The sequence below is a fragment of the Halichoerus grypus genome, chromosome 15 (genome assembly GCF_964656455.1).
Source record: "Halichoerus grypus chromosome 15, mHalGry1.hap1.1, whole genome shotgun sequence".
Taxonomy (NCBI): domain Eukaryota; kingdom Metazoa; phylum Chordata; class Mammalia; order Carnivora; family Phocidae; genus Halichoerus; species Halichoerus grypus.
In genome coordinates this window covers 35,029,983-35,051,050 of record NC_135726.1, presented here as the reverse complement: position 1 = coordinate 35,051,050, position 21,068 = coordinate 35,029,983, and the positions used below count along the sequence as shown (strand labels likewise).

The following is a 21,068-nucleotide window of genomic DNA, read 5'->3' as shown; positions in this document are numbered from 1 at the left end:
CAGGGGATACTGCAATGCAGGGCACTAAATGACCTTTTCTTCATAAGGCCATAACTTTCAAGAGCAGGAGATGTAGCTAACTTTTTTAACACATAGAAACAGACCACAGAGTTAGACAAAATGAGGAGACAGAGGACTATGTCCCGAAGGAAATAACAGGACAAATCACAGCAAGAGATAAAAACAAAACAGAGATAAGTAATATGTCTGATAGTGAATTTAAACTAATGATCACAAAGAAACTCACTGGCTTTGAGAAAAGAGTTGAGGACTTTGGTGAGACCCTTAACAAAGAAACAGAAATTATAAACAAGAACCAATTAGAGATGAAGAATCAATAACTGAAATTAAATATACATTAGAAGGAATCAACAGTAGACTAAAGGAAGCAGAAGAATGGATCAGCAACTTGGAGGACCAAGTAATGGAAAGGAACCAAACTGAATAGGAGAGAGAGAAAAAAATAATACAAAATCAGAATAGACTTAGGGAGCTCAGTGACACCATCAAATGTACTAACATTCTCATAATAGTGATCCCAGAAGGAGAAGAGAGAGAAAAAGGGGCAAATGTTTCATTTGAATAAATAATAGCTGTAAACTTCCCGAATGTGGGGAAGGAAATATATCCAGACTCAGGAGGTTCAGAGATCTCCCAACAAAACCAACCCAAGGAGTTCCACACCAAGATACATAATATTAAAATGCCAAAAAGTAGGGTGCCTGGGTGGCTCAGTCGTTAAGCGTCTGCCTTCAGCTCAGGTCATGATTCCAGTGTCCTGGGATCGAGTCCCACATTGGGCTCCCTGCTTGGCGGGAAGCCTGCTTCTCCCTCTCCCACTCCCCCTGCTTGTGTTCCTGCTCTAGCTATCTCTCTCTCTGTCAAATAAATAAATAAAATCTAAAAAAAAAAAAAAAAAAAAAAGCCAAAAAGTAGTGATAGAGGGAGAATTTTAAAAGCAGAACGAGAAAAGAGAACAGTTACAAACAAAAGAAACCCCATAAGGCTATCAGCTGGTTTTCAACAGAAACTTTGGAGGCCAGAGGGTGTGGCATGATATATTCAAAGTGCTGAATGCAAAATCTTCAGCCAAGAATACTCTATGCAGCAAGGCTATCATTCAGAATAGAAGGATAGATAAAGAGTTTCTCAGACAAATAAAAGTTAAAGGAATTCATGACCACTAGACCAGCCCCACAAGAAATCTTAAAGGGAACTTTTTGTGTGGAAAGGACAGAACATAAGTAATAAACAAGAAAAGTAGGAAGCACAAGAGCAGAAAAATAAGTATATTGTAAAAATCAGTCAAGGGACTCACAAAATAAAAGCATGTAAAGTATGACACTGTATATCTAAAATGTGGGGAGGTGGGGGAGAGGAGCAAAGAATGGGTTCAAACTTAAGCGATCATCAACCTAATATAGACTATTATATGCAGAAGATGTTACAGACAAAACAAATGGTAACATAAATCAAAAACCAGTAATGGATATACAAAAAATAAAGGGAAAGGAATGTAAGTATACCACTAAAGAATGCCAACTAACCATGAGAGAAGAGAAGAAAGAACAACAACAAACAACCATAAAACAATGTGGGGATTCACAGTGCCTGGAGAGATAAAACCTGACTTGTATATGCCTCCCTGGATGAGACTAATTGAAATGCAAAGGAGGGAGTGCCCTGAACGCTGGGCTGCCTCTTAAGTTTCTTGGCTGAACACGCCCTGGATTCTTACTGCGGCTCAAGGGTTTCATCCAGGGAGTAAATGCTTAAATACAGGCACCTGTAGTGGTCACGTACTTCACAAACTCCTTGTCCTGCACATGGGGTATTAATTAAACTCACAATAAAAGGAGAGAGAGAGCTTGGCTCAAGGCCTTTCACCATTAGAGCGTCTGGCCCCTAGGCCTCCCCTTTCCCTTACTAAGGTGCTGGGAGTAATCCTTTCATTCGCTGTCTCAGGGTTTGCTGGCCAAACCCGACAAAACAAGTAATAAAATGGCAACTAAGTACCTAGCTATCAATAATTACTTTGGCTATAAGTGGACTAAATGCTCCAATCAAAAGATATAGGGTGACAGAATAGATAAAATATAAGACCCACCATTATGGTGCCTACAAGAGACTCATTTAAGACCTAAAGACTCATGAAGACTGAAAGTGAAGGGATGGAGAAGCATTTATGAAGCATATAGAAGTAAAAAAGCCAGGGGAGCAATACTTATAGTGAACAAAATAGACTTTAAAACAAAGACTGTAACAAGAAACAAAGAAGGACACCATATAATCATAAAGGAAACAATCCAACAAGGTAATATAATTATTGTAAATATTTATGTACCCAACATGGGGGTACCCAAGTACATAAAATAAGTTAATAACAAACATAAAGGGACTAATTGGTAGTAATATAATAATAGTATGGGACTTTAACACCCCACTTACATCAATGGACAGATCATCCAAAGAGAAAATCAACAAGGAAACAGTGGCTTTGAATGACACATGGAACCACATGGATTTACTAGATGTATTCAGAACATTCCATCCTAAAACAGCAGAATACATATTGTTTTCAAGTGCACATGGATCAATCTCCAGAAAAATCACACATTAGGTCACAAAACAAGTTTCAACAAATTGAAAAAGATCGAAGTCATACCATGCATCTTTTCTGACCACAACACTATGAAATTAGAAATGAACCACAAGAAAAAATACAGAAAGAGCACAAATGCATGAAGGTTAAATAACATGCTATTAACCATGAATGGGTCAACCAAAAAATAAAAGAGAAAAGCAAAAACTACATGGAGACAGGGTGCCTGGGTGGCTCAGTCAGTTAAATGTCCAACTCTCGATTTCAGCTCAGGTCATGATCTGAGGGTTGTGAGATTGAGCCCAGTGTCAGGCTCTATAGAGCCTGCTTAAGATTTTCTCTCTCCTCTCCCTCTGTCCCTCCCCCACTAAAAAAATACATGTAGACAAATGAAAATGAAAACATAATGCTCCAAAATCTTCAGGATACAGCGAAGATTTTCTAAGAGTAAAGTTTATAGCAATATGGCCCTACCTCAAGAGCAAGAAAAATCTCAAATATACAACCTAACTTTATACCTAAAGGAGCTAGAAATAGAACAGACAAAACCCAAAACCAGTAGAAGAAAGAATATAATAAAGATTAGATCAGAAATAAACAAAATAAAACTAAAAAGCCAATAGAACATATCAATGAAACCAGGAGCTGGTTCTTTCTAAAGATAGTAAAATTGACAAACCTTTAGCCAGAGTCATCAAGAAAAAGAGAGGGAGAGAAGAAGGGAGGGAGGGGGAGAGAAAGAGAGAGGACTCAAAACAAAATCAGAAATAAAAGAGGAGAAATAATAACCGACCCAAAAGAAATACAACCGACTGTAAGAGAATATTACAAATAATTACATACCAAAAAATTGGACATTCTAGAAGAAATGGATACATTTCTAGAAACCTACAACCTCTTAAAACTGAATGAGGAAGAAATAGAAAATGTGAACAGATTACAAGCAATGAAATTGAATCAGTACTCAAAAAACTCCAACAAACCAGATGGCTTCACAGATGAAGTCTACCAGACACTTAAATAAGAGGTAATACCTATTCTTCTCAAACTATTAAAAAAATAAATAGGAAGGAAAATGTCAAAATTCATTCTATGAGGCCAGCATTACCCTGATACCAAACCCATAACAATACCACTAATAAAGATAACTACAGGCCAATATTCTTGATGAACACAGATGCCAAAATTCTCAATAAAATACAAGCAAACTGAGTCCAACAATACCTTAAAAAAAATCATTCACTATGATCAAGTGGGATTTATTCCTGGGTTGCAAGTGTGGTTCAATATCCACAAATCAACCAATGTGATATATTACATTAACAAAAGAAAAGATAAGAATCATGATCATTTCAATAGATTTGAAAAAGCAATTGACAAAGTACAACATTTATTCGTGATAACAACTCTGGACAAGGTAGGTTTAAAGGGAACATACCTCAACATAATAAAGGCTATATATGAAAAAAACCACAGCTAATATCATCTTAAATAGGGAAAAACTGAGAGCTTTTCCTCTACAGTCAGGAACAAGACAGGGATGCCCACTCTCACTACTTTTATTCAACTTGGTACTGTAAATCCTAGACACAACAATCAAATAAAAGGCATACAAATCAGCAAGGAAGAAGTAAAACTTCCACTATTTGTGGATCACATGATACTATATATGTATATAAAACCTGAAAAATGGCTAGAACTGATAAAAGAATTCAGTAAAGTTCCAGGATACAAAATTAATGTACCAAAGGAGTGAAAGACCTGTACTCTGAAAACTATAAAACATTCATGAAAGAAATTGAAGGTAACACAAAGAAATGGAAAGACATTCTATGCTCATGAATCAGAAACACAAATACTGTTAAAATGTCTAATACCCAAAGCAATCTGCACATTTAATGCAATCCCTATCAAAATACCAACATAACATTTTTCACAGAGCTAGAACAAACAATCCTAAAATTTGTATAGAACCACAAAGCAAAGCTGGAGGCATCACAATTCTGGATGTCAAGTTATATTACAAAGCTATAGTAATCAGAACAGTACGGTACTGGCACAAAAACAGACACAAAGATCAAGAGAACAGAACAGAAAACACAGAAATGAACACACAACTATATGGTCAGTTAATCTTCGACAAAACAGGAAACAATATACAATGGGGAAAAGAAGGTTTCAACAAATGATGTTGGGAAAACTGAACAACGACATGCCAAAGAATGAAACTCTATCACTTTCTTAAACCATACACAAAAAGAAACTCAAACTGGATTAAGGACCTAAATATGAGACCTGAAACCATAAAAAAACTAGAAGAGAGGACAGGAAGTAATTTCTCTGACATTGGCTGTAGCAACATTTTTCTTGATGTGTCTCTTGAGGCAAGGGAAACAAAAGCAAAAATAAACTATTGGGACTATATCAAAATAAAAAGCTTCTGCACAGCAAAGGAAACAATCAACAAAACTGAAAGACAGCCTACTGAATGGGAGAAGATATTTGCTAATGACAACTCTGATAAAGGATTAGTATCCAAGATATATAAAGAACTTATACACCTCAACAACCCCAAAATTAATAATCCAATTAAAAACAGGCAGAAGACATGAATACACATATGACCAACAGGCACATGAAAAGGTGCTCCACATCAGTGATCATCAGGGAAATACAAATCAAAGCTACAATTACGTATCACCTCACACCTGTCAGAATGGTGAAAGTCAACAACACAAAAAACAACAGGTGTTGGTGAGGATGTGGGGAAAGAGGAACTCTCTTGCACTGGTGGTGGGAGTGCAAACTGGTGCAGTCTTTGTGGAAAACACTATGGAAGTTCCTCAATAAGTTAAAAATAGAAGTACTCTATGACCCAGTAATTGCACTACTAGGCATTTACCCAAAGTACACAAAAATATTAATTCAAAGGGATGCATGCACCCCGATGTTTACAGCAGCATTATCTACAATAGCAAATTATGGAAACAGCCCAAATGTCTACTGACTGATTAATGGATAAGGAATATGTGGTGTGTGTGTATATATACACACACACACACAAACATACATGCAATGGACTATCACTCATCTATAAAAAAGAATGAAATCTTGCCATGTGCAACAACATGGATGGAGCTAGAAAGTATTATGCTAAGCGAAACAAGTCAGTCAGAGAAAAGACAAATACCATATGATTTCACTCATATGTAGCATTTAAGAAACAAAACAAATGAGCAAAGGGGAAAAAAGAGAGGCAAAGCAAGAAATAGACTTTTAAAAAATATATATTTTATTTATTTATTTGACAGAGAGAGAGAGGGAGAGAGGACAAGCATAAGCAGGGGGAGTAGCAGGCAGAGGGAGAAACTGTCTCCCCACTGAGCAAGGAGCCCAATGTGGGGCTCGATCCCAGGACACTGGGATCATGACCTGAGCCAAAGGCAGCTACTTAACTGACTGAGCCACCCAGGCACGCAAGAAATGGACTCTTAAGTATAGAGAACAAAGTGATGATTACCAGAAGGTAGGTGGGTGAGGCGATGGGTTAAACAGGTGATGGGGAATAAGGAGTGCAGTTGTGATGAGCACTGGGTGATATATGTTAAGTGTTGAATCACTATATTGCATACTTAAAACTAATATTACACTGTATGTAAGCTAACTGGAATTTAAATAAAAACTTAAAAAAAGAACTACAGGCCAATATCTCTAATGAATATACATGCAAAATTCCTCAACAAAATATTAGCAAACTGAATCAAAGAACATATTAAAAAAAATCATTCACCATGATCAACTGTGATTTCCTGGATGCAAGAGTGTTTCAATATTTGCAAGGCGATAAATAGCATTAATAAGAGTAAGGACAGGGGTGCCTGGGTGGCTCAGTCAATTAAGCATCTGAGTTCAGCTCAGGTCATGATCCCAGGGTCCTGGGATTGAGCCCTGAGTTGGCTCTGCACTCAACAGGGAGTCTGTCCCTCTCCTTCTCCCTTTGCTCCAACCCCCCCCCCACGCTTATGCTCTCTGTCTCTCTCTCAAATAAATAAATAAATAAATAAAATCTTAAAACAAAAAAAGAAGAGAAAGGATAAAAGCCACATGATCATTTCAACAGATGAAGAAAAGGCATTTGACAAGTTACAACATTCATTCATGATAAAATCCCTCAACAAAGGAGGTTTCGAGGGAACATAGCTTAACATAATAAAGGCCATATATGAAAACCCACAGCTAACATCATAGTCAATGGTAAAAAACAACAACAACAACAACAAACCGACAGCATTCCCCCTGTGGCCAGGAGCAAGACAAGGATGTCTACTCTCACCACTTTTATTCAACATAGTACTAGATGCCTTAGCCACAGCAATCAGACCACATACAGGAATAAAAGGCACCCAAATTGGTAGGAAAGAGGTAAAACTCTCGCTACTTGCAGATGACACGATACTATATATAGAAAACCCTAGACTCCAGCAAAAACTACTAAAACTGACAAATCAATTCAGTAAGGTTGCAGGATACAAAATCAATGTACAGAAATCTGTTGCATTTCTATCCACTAATAATGACGTAGCAGAAAGAGAAATTAGGAAAACAATCCAAAAATAATAAAATACCTAGGAATAAACTCAACCAACGAGGTGAAAGACTATAAAACTAGGTGAAAGACTATAAAATTAACACAAACAAATGGGAAGATAGTCCATGTTCATGGATGGGAAGGACCAATATTGTTATAATGTCTATAATACCCAAAGCAATCTACACATTTAATGCAATCCCTACCAAAATACCAACAGCATTTTTCACAGAACTAGAACAATCTTAAAACTGTATGGAACCAAAAAAGACCACAAATAGCCAAAGCAATCTTGAAAAAGAAAAACAAAGCTGGAAGCATCACAATTCCAGATTTCAAGTTATACCAGAAAGTTGCAGTAATCAAAACAGTATGATACTGGCACAAAAAGAGACACACAGATCAACAGAACAGAACAGAAAGCCGAGAAAGAAACCCATGATTAAATGATCAATTAATCCTCGACAAAGCAGGAAATAATATCCAATGGAAAAAGATAGTCTCTTCAACAAATGGTTTTGGGAAAACTAGATGGCTACATGCAAAAAAATGAAACTGTACCACTTACATCACACACAAAAATAACCTCAAATGGATTAAGGACCTAAATGTGAGACCTGAAACCATAAAAATCCTAGAATAGAGCACAGGCAGTATTTTCTCTGACATTGGCTATAGGAATATTTCTCAAGATATGTCTCCTGAGGCAAGGAAAAGAAAAGTAAAAATAAACTCTTGGAACTACATCAAAATAAAAAGCTATTGCAAAGCAAAGGAAACAATCAACAAAACTAAAAGACAACCTACTAAATGGGAGAAGATATCTGCAAATGTCATATCTGATAAAGGGTTAGTAACTAAAAGTATATCAACAACTTATACAACTCAATACCAAAAAAGAAAAAATAATCCGGTTAAAAATGGGCAGAAGACATGAATAGTCATTTCTCCAAAGAAGACATCCAGATGGTCAACAGACACATGAAAAGATGCTCAACATCACTCATGATCAGGGAAATGCAAATCAAAAATACAATGAGCTATTAGCTCACACCTGTCAAAATGGCAAAAACAACACAAGAAACAAGTGTTGGCGAGAATGTATACTCTTGGTGAGAATGCAACAGATGCAGCCACTGTGGAAAACAGTATGGAGGTTCCTCAAAAATTAAATTAGAACTACCTGTAATTGCATTAATGGGTATTTACCCAAAGAATATGAAAACATTAATTTGAAAAGATATAGGCACCCCTATATTTATTTCAGAATTATTTACAATAGCCAAATTATGGAAGCAGCCCAAGTGTCCATGGATAAATGAATGGATAAAGAAGATATGGTAAATACATATATACATGTGTGTATACACACACACACACACACACACACACACACACACACACACTGGAATATTATTCAGCCTTAGAAAAGCCTTAGAAAAGAATGTAATCTTGTCTATTGCATCAACATGGATGAATCTAGAGAGTATAATGTTAAGCAAAATAAGTCAATTAGAGAAAGACACATACCATGATTTTATTCATATGTGGAATTTAAGAAAGAAATCAAAGAATGAAGGAAAGAAAAAGGGATAAACCAAAAAAACCAGACTCTTAAGTATGGAGAACTGATGGTTACCAGAGGGGAGGTGGATGGGGGATGGGTAAAATAGGTGAAGGGGATCACACTTATCTTGATGAGCACTGAGTAAGGTATAGAATTGTCAAATGATTATATTGTACACCTGAAACTAATAAAACACTGTATGTTAACTATAGTAGACTTAAAGAAAGATACACATGAACGAGGTCTTCTTTAATTATACATCTTTCCCTTTTTCACCGACCTTGTACTTATATTCCATTTCTCTTAACAGAACTTTATCATAATATATAATGTTTTTATATCTGAAATTTGTTTACTGGTTGTAGTGGTCACTCTATCATATGTCTCCAAAGAAATGTATGTCTACAAATTAATATATAAATTAAAATTGGTATTTAAGTTGGTTTTGTTTACATATTCAAGTATTTATTTATTTATTTATTTGAGAGAGGGAGAGAGAGAGACAGAGATAGAGACAGAGATAGTGAGAGAGAGCACAAGCAGGGAGGAGAGGGAGAAGCAGGCTCCCCGCTGAGTAGGGAGCCCAACGTGGGGCTTGATCCCAGGACCCTGGGATTGCCCCTATATATTCAAGTATTAAGAGAAATTTCTTTTGGGGTGCCTGGGTTGCTCAGTCGGTTGAGCATCTGCCTTTGGCTCAGGTCATAATCCCAGGGTCCTGGGATCAAGCCCCACGTCAGGCTCCTTGCTCAGTGGCGAGCCTGCTTCTCCCTCTCCCTGCTGCTCCCCCTGCTTGTGCTGTCAAATAAATAAATAAAATATTAAAAAAAAAAAAGAATATAGGCTTTAGAATTGGGAAGACCAAGATTCAAATCCCAGATCTACCATTTATTTATAAATTCTGAACTTGTAGTAGTCACTTCACCTTTGAATTAGCCTCTTTAAGCAACCTCCTACAGAGAGCCTCTTTAGCCACATAAGCTATCTGCTGTGAGAAAAAATATGAGACAAGTGATGTAATGTGCCAAGCCCAGAGTCACTCAGTAGATATTTAAAAAACCAAACAGTCTTGTTTAAGGTCTTCTTTCTTCTCTTCCCTCCCCATCCAACCCCAAGCCTCACAGAAGACAGATAAGCTGTGCAACCCCATGGTATGCCTCTTCTGGAGGGACATAGTGAGGAGCAGGATCTAGGGGAGAATTAAAAAAGCGTCACTGGAGAACAAAGTTACCCTGGTAACTTGATGGATCATTCACTCACTTTGGGCCTCTATGAGAACTCAAAGGTGTGGGATGGACCAGATAAATCTTAAGGACCTCACAGAAATAACATCTTAAGTTCATAGGAGAAAATGTGGAGATTTCTTTCAGCCACATCCTTACTTTGTCCCAGTATTCCTACCTCCATTGGGTGTTTATTGTAATATTACACCTAGGAGACGTGATCTAGTTCCTAGAGCGGGCAGGTACAACAGAAGGGTAGGCAGTCTGAGGAGAAGCAAAGGCCCTCACAGCTGAACTGTCTGACTCAGGACCATTGTGGAATTCAGGAACCGGAGCTTAGAGCCTAGGCCTCCAGACTGGTAAATATCAAGTACTTGTAGGACATTTTCAATAGCAAATACATTTTTAAAAAAATGTAAAAGAAATCTAATGAAAGAGATTTAACCTGCATTTTCAGAAATTATAAACTATAAACTATTTTGAATTATTTTACCCTAAACTGAAATAATATATACTAATCTTGCTCAAAGTCTGCTGTATACGTAGCTTCTCTATGCTTTTCTTTTTCCAATTTTTTTAATGTAGCAAATTATAGATAACATCAAATTTACCATCTCCATCATTTTTTTTTAAAGATTTTATTTATTTATTTTTGTGAGAGACAGAGAGAGAGAAAGAGAGAGAGCTTGCACTAGCCGGGGTGGGGGGGCGGGCAGAGGGAGAAGCTGACTGAGCAGGGAGCCTGATGCGGGACTAGATCCCAGGACCCTGGCATCATGACCTGAGCCAAAGGCAGATGCTTAACCCACTGAGCCACCCAGGCGCCCCCATCTCCATTATTTTTAAGTGTACAGTTCAGTGTATTCTATGCTTCTTTTAAAATGGACTTTTTTCTATATATATGCAAATAGTAATGAAATAAAAAAATAGTTTGCCCTCAAAGAAGGAAACAAAAACTTGACATATGCTAATAGAAATAGGTTGAATCCAAGACATTTTAAAATATTATCAATATTCATGATGAAATGTTACTATCAAATTTCTTTGCACAGAAACTATAAAACTCTGTGTTTCTCAAAAAAGGTGATACTTTTCCAAATGATTATTACACAGAATACATATCTAAAAATTGTAAGATTTAACTAAAGGCAAAGTGACTAAATTTTAAGAATAACATCTTAAATCATTCACTTACAAAAATTCACTTACATACAATACTGCTAACCAATACCTACAACAAAGCAGTATAATCAATAACCAGGGAATTGTGGGTCATCTGACCCCTCAAAAGTTCCCAGTGGAACTCCAGGAAATAAAATTAGAGATCCTTAAGTGACATGCCATTTGAAATAATTACATCATATTCAATTTTGTCATCTGCTAAAGCTTTTCACTATTTCTGCGGCTTAATTTTGAAAAGAAAAAGGTTTAGATGAGAAACAATGGGAAAATAAAATAATTTATCTCCAACAGGAAAATTTCTTTAGGAATATAGAAAAGTGAGAAAACTGTTATACTGTTTCTATGGAAATACTAATAAAAAACTAATTTCTCAAGTTCTAATACATTCCTTTAAAGAACAATGTTCCAGGGGCACCTGGGTGGCTCAGCGGTTAAGCGTCTGCCTTCGGCTCAGGTCACGATCCCAGGGTCCTGGGATCGAGCCCCGCATCGGGCCCCCTGCTCAGCCAGGAGCCTGCTTCTCCCTCTCCTGCTCCCCCTGCTTGTATTCCCTCTCTAGCTGTCTCTCTCTCTGTGTCAAATAAATAAAATCTTTAAAAAAAAAAAAAAAAAAGAACAATGTTCCAAATACAAATGGTGTATAAGGGGAGAGGGGAGAAGGCTACTAGGGGAATTCTAGTATTTTCATATCAGAAAATATGAATCATCTCAAGCCACCTTTTTTGTTAAGATTATGAATACTAAGATTATGAATACTAATGTTGATTACACAGTTAAAAGCTGCCTTGATGATTATTTGGTTCCTTTTGTGTTATAAATTTATAATTTTCATCTTTTCTAAATAATAGATTTAAGTGACACAATATCATATCATTATTTCATTAAGACAAATATTTGCAATATTTTCTGTAATGCATCAGCAAACCAACAAAATCAGCAGTAAAAATGAAGGGTGATTAAATATATTAGTCATTGGTATAAAGTGAGAAAAGAGAAGATTACATGGAAAAATAGGGATTTATGCCTCTTGGATTGAGAGTAGCTAACTATATTTAAATAGAAGATACTAACTGAAATAAGTCAAGCAGAGAAAGACGATTATCATATGGTTTCACTCGTATGTGGAACATAAGGAATAGCGCAGAGGACCACAGGGGAAGGGAGGGAAAACTGAATAGGAAGAAATCAGAGAGGGAGACAAACCATGACAGACTCTGGACCTGGGAACCAAACTGAGGGTTACAGAAGGAAGGGGTGTGTGGGGGGGTAACCGGGTGATGGGTATTAAGAAGGGCACATGTGGTGATGAACACTGGGTATTATACACAACCAATGAATCGCTGAACATTACATCAAAAACTAATGATGTACTATATGCTGGCTAATTGAACGTAATAATAAAAAAAAAGAAAAAAAAAAAACTTTTGGTTCTACATTTTGAAATAATATAATTTTCTGTTCCACTGTAATTATAGCTATAGTCAATAGCAGAAATCAAAATAAATAAATAGATAAATAATAAATAAATAGAAGATACAGTTTTTTTCTAGCAGCGGAGAAAAATATCCATCCATATAACTAACAGTTAAAAATGGCTGCTTTCAGTGCCATTAATATTCATTCAAAATTTTTATGCAATCACTTGTGAAGTAAATGGAGTATATGTCAAAGTAGTTATCTATCACATACCTACATTAATATTCCCAAGTATACAACTTGGGCCTAAACCAGAAATATGTTTGAACTCAGTAGATGAGTCACAGAAATTGGAACAGACCAATATTATATTTGGCTTTGATTAAAATTACAGGTACAAATGTTTTCACATCAATACTAAATATTCTGAATGCTTATGCAACATCAGTTTCAAATTCCCTTTTATAGAAAATGCTCATTAATTATAACCTCACATCACTGCGAAAGCTGCTCTGCCATTTAATGGCTAGGTGTTATTTCTAAGTAACGTGGCACATGATTACATTATTTCAAGTCATTATAAAGTGAGGTTGAGACACAAACTGAAGTCTCACCTTTGACCATTTAACATAGTTCAATTATCTCTGGCACCTAAGTAGATTTAGTACCCTTCCTGTCCTTGTTAGATAGCCCCCACTGTACCAATTAAAAAGGATCCTTCTGCTTATTACCATTGCCTCCTTAGACTGAAAATGTGTACATTTACTCCAGCCAAATCAGTCATGCTAGTTTTACTTGTGGGCAATCTCCTATTTCCATGCGTGCATTGGACCGGGTTACAGCTGTGGGCTTTTCAGCGCAATCCTATGGGAGCATTTAGTACTCTATTTAAAGATCATTGTAAATTTCCCATAAAATTAAGGTTCTGGCAAAATTTAATTAAATTTAAGATAATCTTGGGTCTGCCATGCCCATAAAGCACAACATTTAAGTTGCAAAAGGTAGGTTAGGTTTCTTGTTAAGATTGGACTGCCAGTCAGGGTCACAATAGTCCAAAATGTCAATGCTTATGGCTTTTTTACTTAGGTACCAGTACATATGTCTGTAACTTGTAAAAGTGATATGGCCTAAATACATTTTTCTTATTTTAGTGACACATTAATGCTTGCTCCCATATTCAGCTTTCTTTTGTCTGGAATCATGATATTGCTAGGTTATCCCAACCATGCTAACGACAGGAATTCTTTTCTGCCAATTTATGTAATTTCATTCTTTAAACTGGCATCAGAATAAATCTTGTAGGCAAACTTGTTATTTATAATACAGTTAGCTATTATTGTTTAATCTGTAAATGAAAGTTTAAATGAGAATAAAATACCAGAATATTACTCACGTATACCGAAATATACCAGAGTATAACGTCTAAAAAATAAAAGTGAATATGTCTCTAGGCATAGTAAGTTTTTAAAGCTATCATTTTTCAGTAAGCATCAGAGAAAAAAATCTAATGCAGAATTCAGAACAAGTAAATAAGCTATGACACTATCACATGATATTCTAAATAGTTTTCTTACAGATTAAGTAGAAAACCCATAAAGATATTAGAAATTTTACTTTCTGAATTAACAATAGCTGTTTCAAAAGTTTTAATCTCTAAAGGTCAAATTACATATTAAAGGTATTTGAAGTATTTCTTTGACTAAAATGGAGGTTACTGTGAAATAAAGCAGGGCAGGAGTCACCATCCTGTTCTCAATCACAATGTATACCTTTATTTATCTATTTATTTTTAAGTTTTTATTTATTTATTTTTTTAAAGATTTATATATTTATTTGAGAGAGAGAGCGCATGCACAGATGAATGTGGGGGGCAGAAGGGTAGAGGGAGAGGCAGAGAGAGAATCTCAAGCAGACTCCCTGCTGAGCATGCAGCCAGACCCCATGACCCTGAGATCATGACCTGAGCCAAAACCACGAGTCAGATGCTCAACCAGCTGAGCCACCAGGTGCCCCAAGTTTTCTCTACACCTAACCTGGGGGCTGGAACTCATGACCCCAAGATCAAGAGTTGCATGCTCTTCCAAATGAGTCAGCCAGTCGCCTCCCACATGTATGCCATTAAAGAGAAGAAACGAAAAGACAGTTTCCTGAATAATCCCAGCCCAAGGCAAACAAGCAGGACTTGCAGTGGAGCCTGATGCAGGTCTCCATCCCACTACTCCTGAGATGATGACCTGAGCTGAAATCAGGAGTCGGACACTTAACCAACTGAGCCATCCAGGTGCCCCACGTTCTGTACTCCTGAACTAAATTTCTGCCTTATCAGACAAATAAAAAATTAACCAAGCTGAAGGCATCTCAGGAAAAGTATCTTGCTTTAAATGTTAGGAGGCCAGTTCTATTTAAGTCTAGAGGAATTTTATCTTTGAATTGCAAGATTCCAAATAGTTTTTTTTTTTTTATTATGTTATGTTAATCACCATACATTACATCATTAGTTTTAGATGTATGTTCCATGATTCATTGTTTGCGTATAACACCCAGTGCTCCATTCAGTACGTGCCCTCTTTAATATCCATCACCAGGCTAACCCATCCCTCCACCCCCTCCCCTCTAGAACCCTCAGTTTGTTTCTCAGAGTCCATAGTCTCTCATGGTTCGTCTCCCCCTCCAATTTTCCCCCCTTCATTTTTCCCTTCCTGCTATCTTCTTTTTTTTTTTTTTTTAACATATAACGTATTATTTGTTTCAGAGGTACAGGTTTGTGATTCATCACTCTTATACAATTCACAGTGCTCACCATAGCACATACCCTCCCCAATGTCTATCACCCAGCCACCCCATCCCTCCCACCCCCCACCACTCCAGCAACCCTCAGTTTCTTTCCTGAGATTAAGAATTCCTCATATCAGTGAGGTCATAGGATACATGTCTTTCTCTGAATGACTTATTTCGCTCAGCATAACACCCTCCAGTTCCAACCACGTCGTTGCAAATGGCAAGATTTCATTCCTTTTGATGGCTGCATAATATTCCATTGTATATATATACCACATCTTCTTTATCCATTCATCTGTCGATGGACATCTTGGCTCTTTCCATAGTTTGGCTACTGTGGACATTGCTGCTATAAACATCGGGGTGCACATACCCCTTCGGATCCCTACATTTGTATCTTTGGGGTAAATACCCAGTAGTGCAATTGCTGGATCGTATGGTAGCTCTGTTTTCAACTTTTTGAGGAACCGCCATACTGTTTTCCAGAGTGGCTGCACCAGCTTGCGTTCCCACCAACATCTGTCGTTTCCTGACTTGTTAATTTTAGCCATTCTGACTGGTGTGAGGTGGTATCTCATTGAGGTTTGATTTGGATTTCCCTGATGCCAAGCGATACAGTTTTTCGAAAGAGTGGCATGCATGGGTAGTAAGAGAATCCTAGCACACATATTGGTCAAGGATAAAGTACACACAGAAAAGTTTCCAGAGCCCAGAGAAGGAGTGTTTACATTCTCAGGCAATTATTGATTGCTCATTGAACAAATAAAAGGGAGAAGGAACAGGCTTATCAGTAAAAGTCTCAGAGCTACCATGACTAAGGTGGAGAATTCAATTAAGACTGCGGCTATCCTATTTAAATTAAATTTTTCCTAAAAAACATCTAAAGAACCAATATTCAAATGGGGACCTGTAAAGTTTATATCTCTAATTTCCAAAGGGATAAATGGATTAAGCTGGCTCTACCTAGAGAGCAGTTGCAGATCAAATCCCAAACTGTTTGAGAAAGCTTATATGTCAACCAAATGCCCTTTTAAAAATCTTTAAGAGCAAGGATTTCCAATGAGCTGAGTTTTCTCCTAATGGTTAAAGCAATCAGTTCACATAGACACACAGATCCTGTAGCAGCAATAAGTACAATTAATGACATGGTTATAATCATATTTACTCACCCTCCCAATAGTATCTGTGACTGGCTGGATTCATTTGTAATACCAAATACATCAGGAATTAAATCACCATTGAAGCTGAAAAGAAAACATTAAAAACATTAAGCAGCCATTTCGTAAAATTCTCATGTTCTAGCTTTAAAAGGAAAATAACCTTTGGGAGGTGTGGTCGACATCACAATGCTCACCAGTTTCTGCTGTAGTCAATAAAATGTTAGCAGAGTGTTAGACATGTGTTACTTCCAGGCAAAAGGGTTTATTATTTATTACTGGACCCTCCAGCCTGCTTTAAGCTTGGCAGTGGCAAGGAGAGGAACATGGGTTTCAGGTGGTCCAGCTCCACAGATAATGGGGCCTCTGACACCTGACTGAGTGATGGCACAGAGCTGAGCCTATCACTGACCCACAGTGGACAGGCAGCGTAAGCAAGAGATGAACTTTTGTTGTGAAATGTTAGGGTCGCCTTTAGTTTCTGCATAATCTCATCTATCCCTGAGTGGTAAGAAGACAGCACTTATTTCAGACCCAACTGATGTAGTTAGGTGGGTTTAGGAGAAATAACCCACAAAAGTAATCCCCAGCTGGTGTAAAAATTCATACTGGCCATTATATATTGCAACAACAATGAAAAAATTATGAAATTTGAACTATGAGAGCAATCAAGCTGAGGGCCTTTAAGAAGATTAATCCATGAATTTATAGTTGAGACTTCTAAGGGCCACTGACTTATTGATACACGACTATTATTTTAATAACTGTATGAAAGGCAGCAGTGGAAATAAGAAAGTGGCTATACATCGCTTTAGCTCCCCCAATGATCTCTGTATCATTACCAAATGTCCTGACAGGAATTTGGATGACACTTATCCTAGTACATGAGTGTATTTTGAGAAATAAATGATAACACTAAAGAAGAGCTTTAAAAAAAGGTAAGTTTCTCCTTAATACAGACATTTTTCTAAATCTCTGGAGAAAAGCCCATAGCATTCTTATCTGTCAATCAAGCACTAACAGTATTACCCTAAAACAGTTACCTTAATTCTTTTGAGTAATGACATGGCTACAATCAACATAGATCCATAATGGACACATTGAAAGCTACGGAAACAAAAACACAAATTTCTTCCTCTTTCCAAAATATTGAATTTCATTTTTCTCTTTCCTCCATCATGGCAAGTAAATGTCATATAGTCAAGAGTATAAGCCTCTATCAGTTTCAAAGGGAGAATGAATTTAGTGTCAATGCTACTTTGCAAAGTAGTCTCTTATATGAGAAATTTTATGTTTGTTAGTTTAAAATCTTTCAAAGGGAAGCAAGCACATACTTACTCCAAAATTAGTGGTTCATCTTGAAAAGTCCTATTGAGTATAGTCATATTGTTAGGATCTGTATAGAGAGAAAATATATAAATCAGCAGGTACTTTATATTATTTTCGATATCTACACTTGGGGTAAAATACCTTTATTCTTTTCAAGATTTATCTATAATTAATTCCAACTACTACTATTAACAAGACACTATAAATCTAACTTAAATGGACATCAAGTTTGTAAGGACAAAATACTGGGGTTCGTTCTATAGTTAAGAGCACCATTACAATAACTTTCTTTAGAGGCTTCAATCTAAAAATCTCTTAGGTGAGTCTTCTTTAAATACAATTTAGCACTAGAGCAGTTGACAACATGCACAAAAGTACTTGACTCTAAAATGTCCCTGCTTACATACATGAAATGCTTTTCACATGGTACTATTTCTTTAGATATTTACTGACTGAATGAATTTGAAGTACTGAGACTACTGCTTATGTTCTCAATGTTACAGAAAACACAACTGCAGCCCTTCCACCCTGCCTTGAAATCTGGTCCATGAACAGTTACCTGTTTGGGTATAATTAATTGGCTTTTCAGGTAAGTCTTGAAGGTTTTTGGGTGGATATGGTAGACTGACTCTCAACCTCCACTCCAACCTTTTTGTGTTTTCCTATAATGGGGAGACTAGAAACCCACAATAGCATTTCTCACCTATCCCTGCATCTGAGATTCTGAATAAAATGTAAGCCTTGCCAACCAGATACACTCTCAGATACACTCTGAGTTCTGGGAGGCAGGAGTTCTACTTCAGTGTCTGGTCACTAAAGTCTCAAGAGGCAGGGTGCAGGGCATCTCCCTGGCCGCTGAGGGTCACGGCAGACAGTGTCATTCTAGCAGCTGTGGTGCAACTGGCAGTGTTCTGACGGTAAAAAGCCATGCTTGATGGCTTTGGGGATTGTTCCTGAAAGTTCAACCTAGAGTCTGTTCTCCAGCTATCCCAATAATTATGTAGGCCATAAAACCCTTTAATAAATCTCTCTCTTCCTAAAGCTAGCAAGAGTGGAATCTGTTCTCTGGAACTGACCTCAGACTAGCCCTGGGTTGAAAAAGAAAAATCAGAAATATGACTTTTAAAAATGTTTTTACAGGCCATTACTGACTCTTAAGAAATTCATTACTGAACTGATTTCAGAACAATAATTTTGTTATATTTACCTAGGAATAACAGGCATAGTCTTCCTTTAATATCCAATGATAAATATTAAAAACTCTTAAAAAACAAATTCACCTAATGTTTGATTTTGTCCCCAGAAGATAACAGCTCCCAATTCACTGCTGGCATGATTTTTGGGAAGATATGTCAGAAGGACATCCATTTGTGAATCTCCATCATAATCCCCTGGGACTACACTTGTTATCAATGCACTGTGATTCCTAAAAGAAACACACATTTTAAGGTATCTAGTCAAGCTATAATAGAAAAGGACATCTCTATGTTTGTACTACACACAGATATTTTCAATGCAAAATTTAAAATCATAGAACTGATTCTCATTTCATTCTCTTCTTTAATTTCTTATCATCCTTCATGTATTTAGGCCTCTTTGATCTACAAAATAATTCAGGATGATTGTAGAGACAAAAATCTGAAATATTTCAAAAGAAAGAACAGTTTTATGTTCTTACACTAGCCAATATAGTCCTTTTACTTAGATCTTTTGTCAAGGACACCAAAGCATTTGGCTGGTTTATAAGAAATGGAGGCTCATAATCAATTGTTAAGGCAACAAGGGGTATCACTGCCATTTTATCAGTTAAAAGGTTAAATTTGTAAAATACTTAATTTTGGGTTTAATGCAGATGTGAAGATTAAGTAATCATTTTATTTCTGAAAAATATTCAAGATTCACAATGGTAAATAAGTTCTTTTTATCAAACTTGGCAATATGCTGTCAAAACATACATACTTAATTTTATATTTTATAATGAAATAATTCTGAAATTATTTATATTAACTTTGAAAACTTAAAACATGTCTTGTCTTAATGTTTGAATGACCCAACCAAAAAATAGGCCTTAAGTTCAATCTTTACTTAATTCCACTTAGAGCAAATAGCAAGACAGCAAGTTTTCCAATAGACTAGAGATAACTATTTTGTAAATGGCATCAAGAATCTAAAAATATATATAACAGGTTTTATTTAAGGTGAAAATGAGAAAAATACTGAAAAGTTAAGCAAGGTTAAGCGGACTGAAGAAAAACAGTAGTTTCATCATAATGCATCTACCTATTCTGTCCCATATATTTCATCAATGCTTAATAGCTATTAACTGATAATTTAATTTTCATCACCTGAATTATCATTCCCATTGAACTGACTAGGAAACAGAGGTTTGAAGCAATTAAAAAGCTAAAGCCGAAAGCCAACAACTAAATAGCCAATTAGCTAATAGCTAAGTGGAATAGCTGAAATTCAAATTCTGTCAGCCTCTAAAACTGATCTTCATTATGATAAAATAGTTTTGGTAATACTAGTTTCCTCAAATAATTCCAACAATACTTTAACTTTTCCATGAAAATACCTGGTCTTTAAAAATGATATAGCAACCACCCATGCTACTATGTAACAAACTGTGGAGGTCTCTTCATGTGCATGTGCCTACAGATGCGTACCCAGGAACACATATTGAACTTATTTGGCAGGAATACCGGTCTATAACCTGATTAGGTTATATAGCCACAAATGCCCAGCTTCTTTATGGCTGTAAAAATAGGAAGTAGAAGGTTTAAAGATACGAGATTGGCATATGTGTTTATCTTTTCTTCTTTCAAAGAACCCACTAAAATGATACAGAATGAATTAAAAAAAATATAACCCTCAAAAACAAAGAGATCATAAAGGGAGATAGGGAATGCACGGAATGCTAACTGACTTATGAGGACAAGGAAACTATAAGCTAAAATGTTTGAAGAAAAAGGCTTAAGAAGGAAAGCTTTTGCCCAGAAGAATACCTGAGAGGCTCAGAATTTGCAGTCATCAGAAATTGTGAAAGATAAGGGTGATACAGAAGGCTGAAAACAGGTTTATCTGAAAGTCTGTATTGTGAGTGATGGTCCCTTGTCTCTCTTTCTCAGCAAGACAAGAACCAAGCAGTTTATTAACCAGGCATTACAGATTTAAGTTACAGCAGAGGGTAAGGTTTGGGACTTAAGCTAAAAACAAGGAGTTAATG

At 36.4% G+C, this 21,068-nt stretch overlaps 1 protein-coding gene across 1 annotated transcript in view; it reads right to left on the bottom strand.

Moving 5' to 3' along the window:
• The window catches only part of ITFG1 (integrin alpha FG-GAP repeat containing 1), a 329,904-nt gene that overhangs the window by 303,419 nt on the left and 5,417 nt on the right, over nt 1-21,068 (bottom strand). Inside the window, exons 3-5 of the mRNA XM_036120167.2 lie at nt 19,123-19,268; nt 17,852-17,909; nt 16,526-16,600 (exon numbers count right to left, since the gene is read on the bottom strand). Of these exons, the coding sequence (XP_035976060.2) occupies nt 16,526-16,600; nt 17,852-17,909; nt 19,123-19,268 (279 nt within the window). The remainder of the gene's footprint in view (nt 1-16,525; nt 16,601-17,851; nt 17,910-19,122; nt 19,269-21,068) is intronic.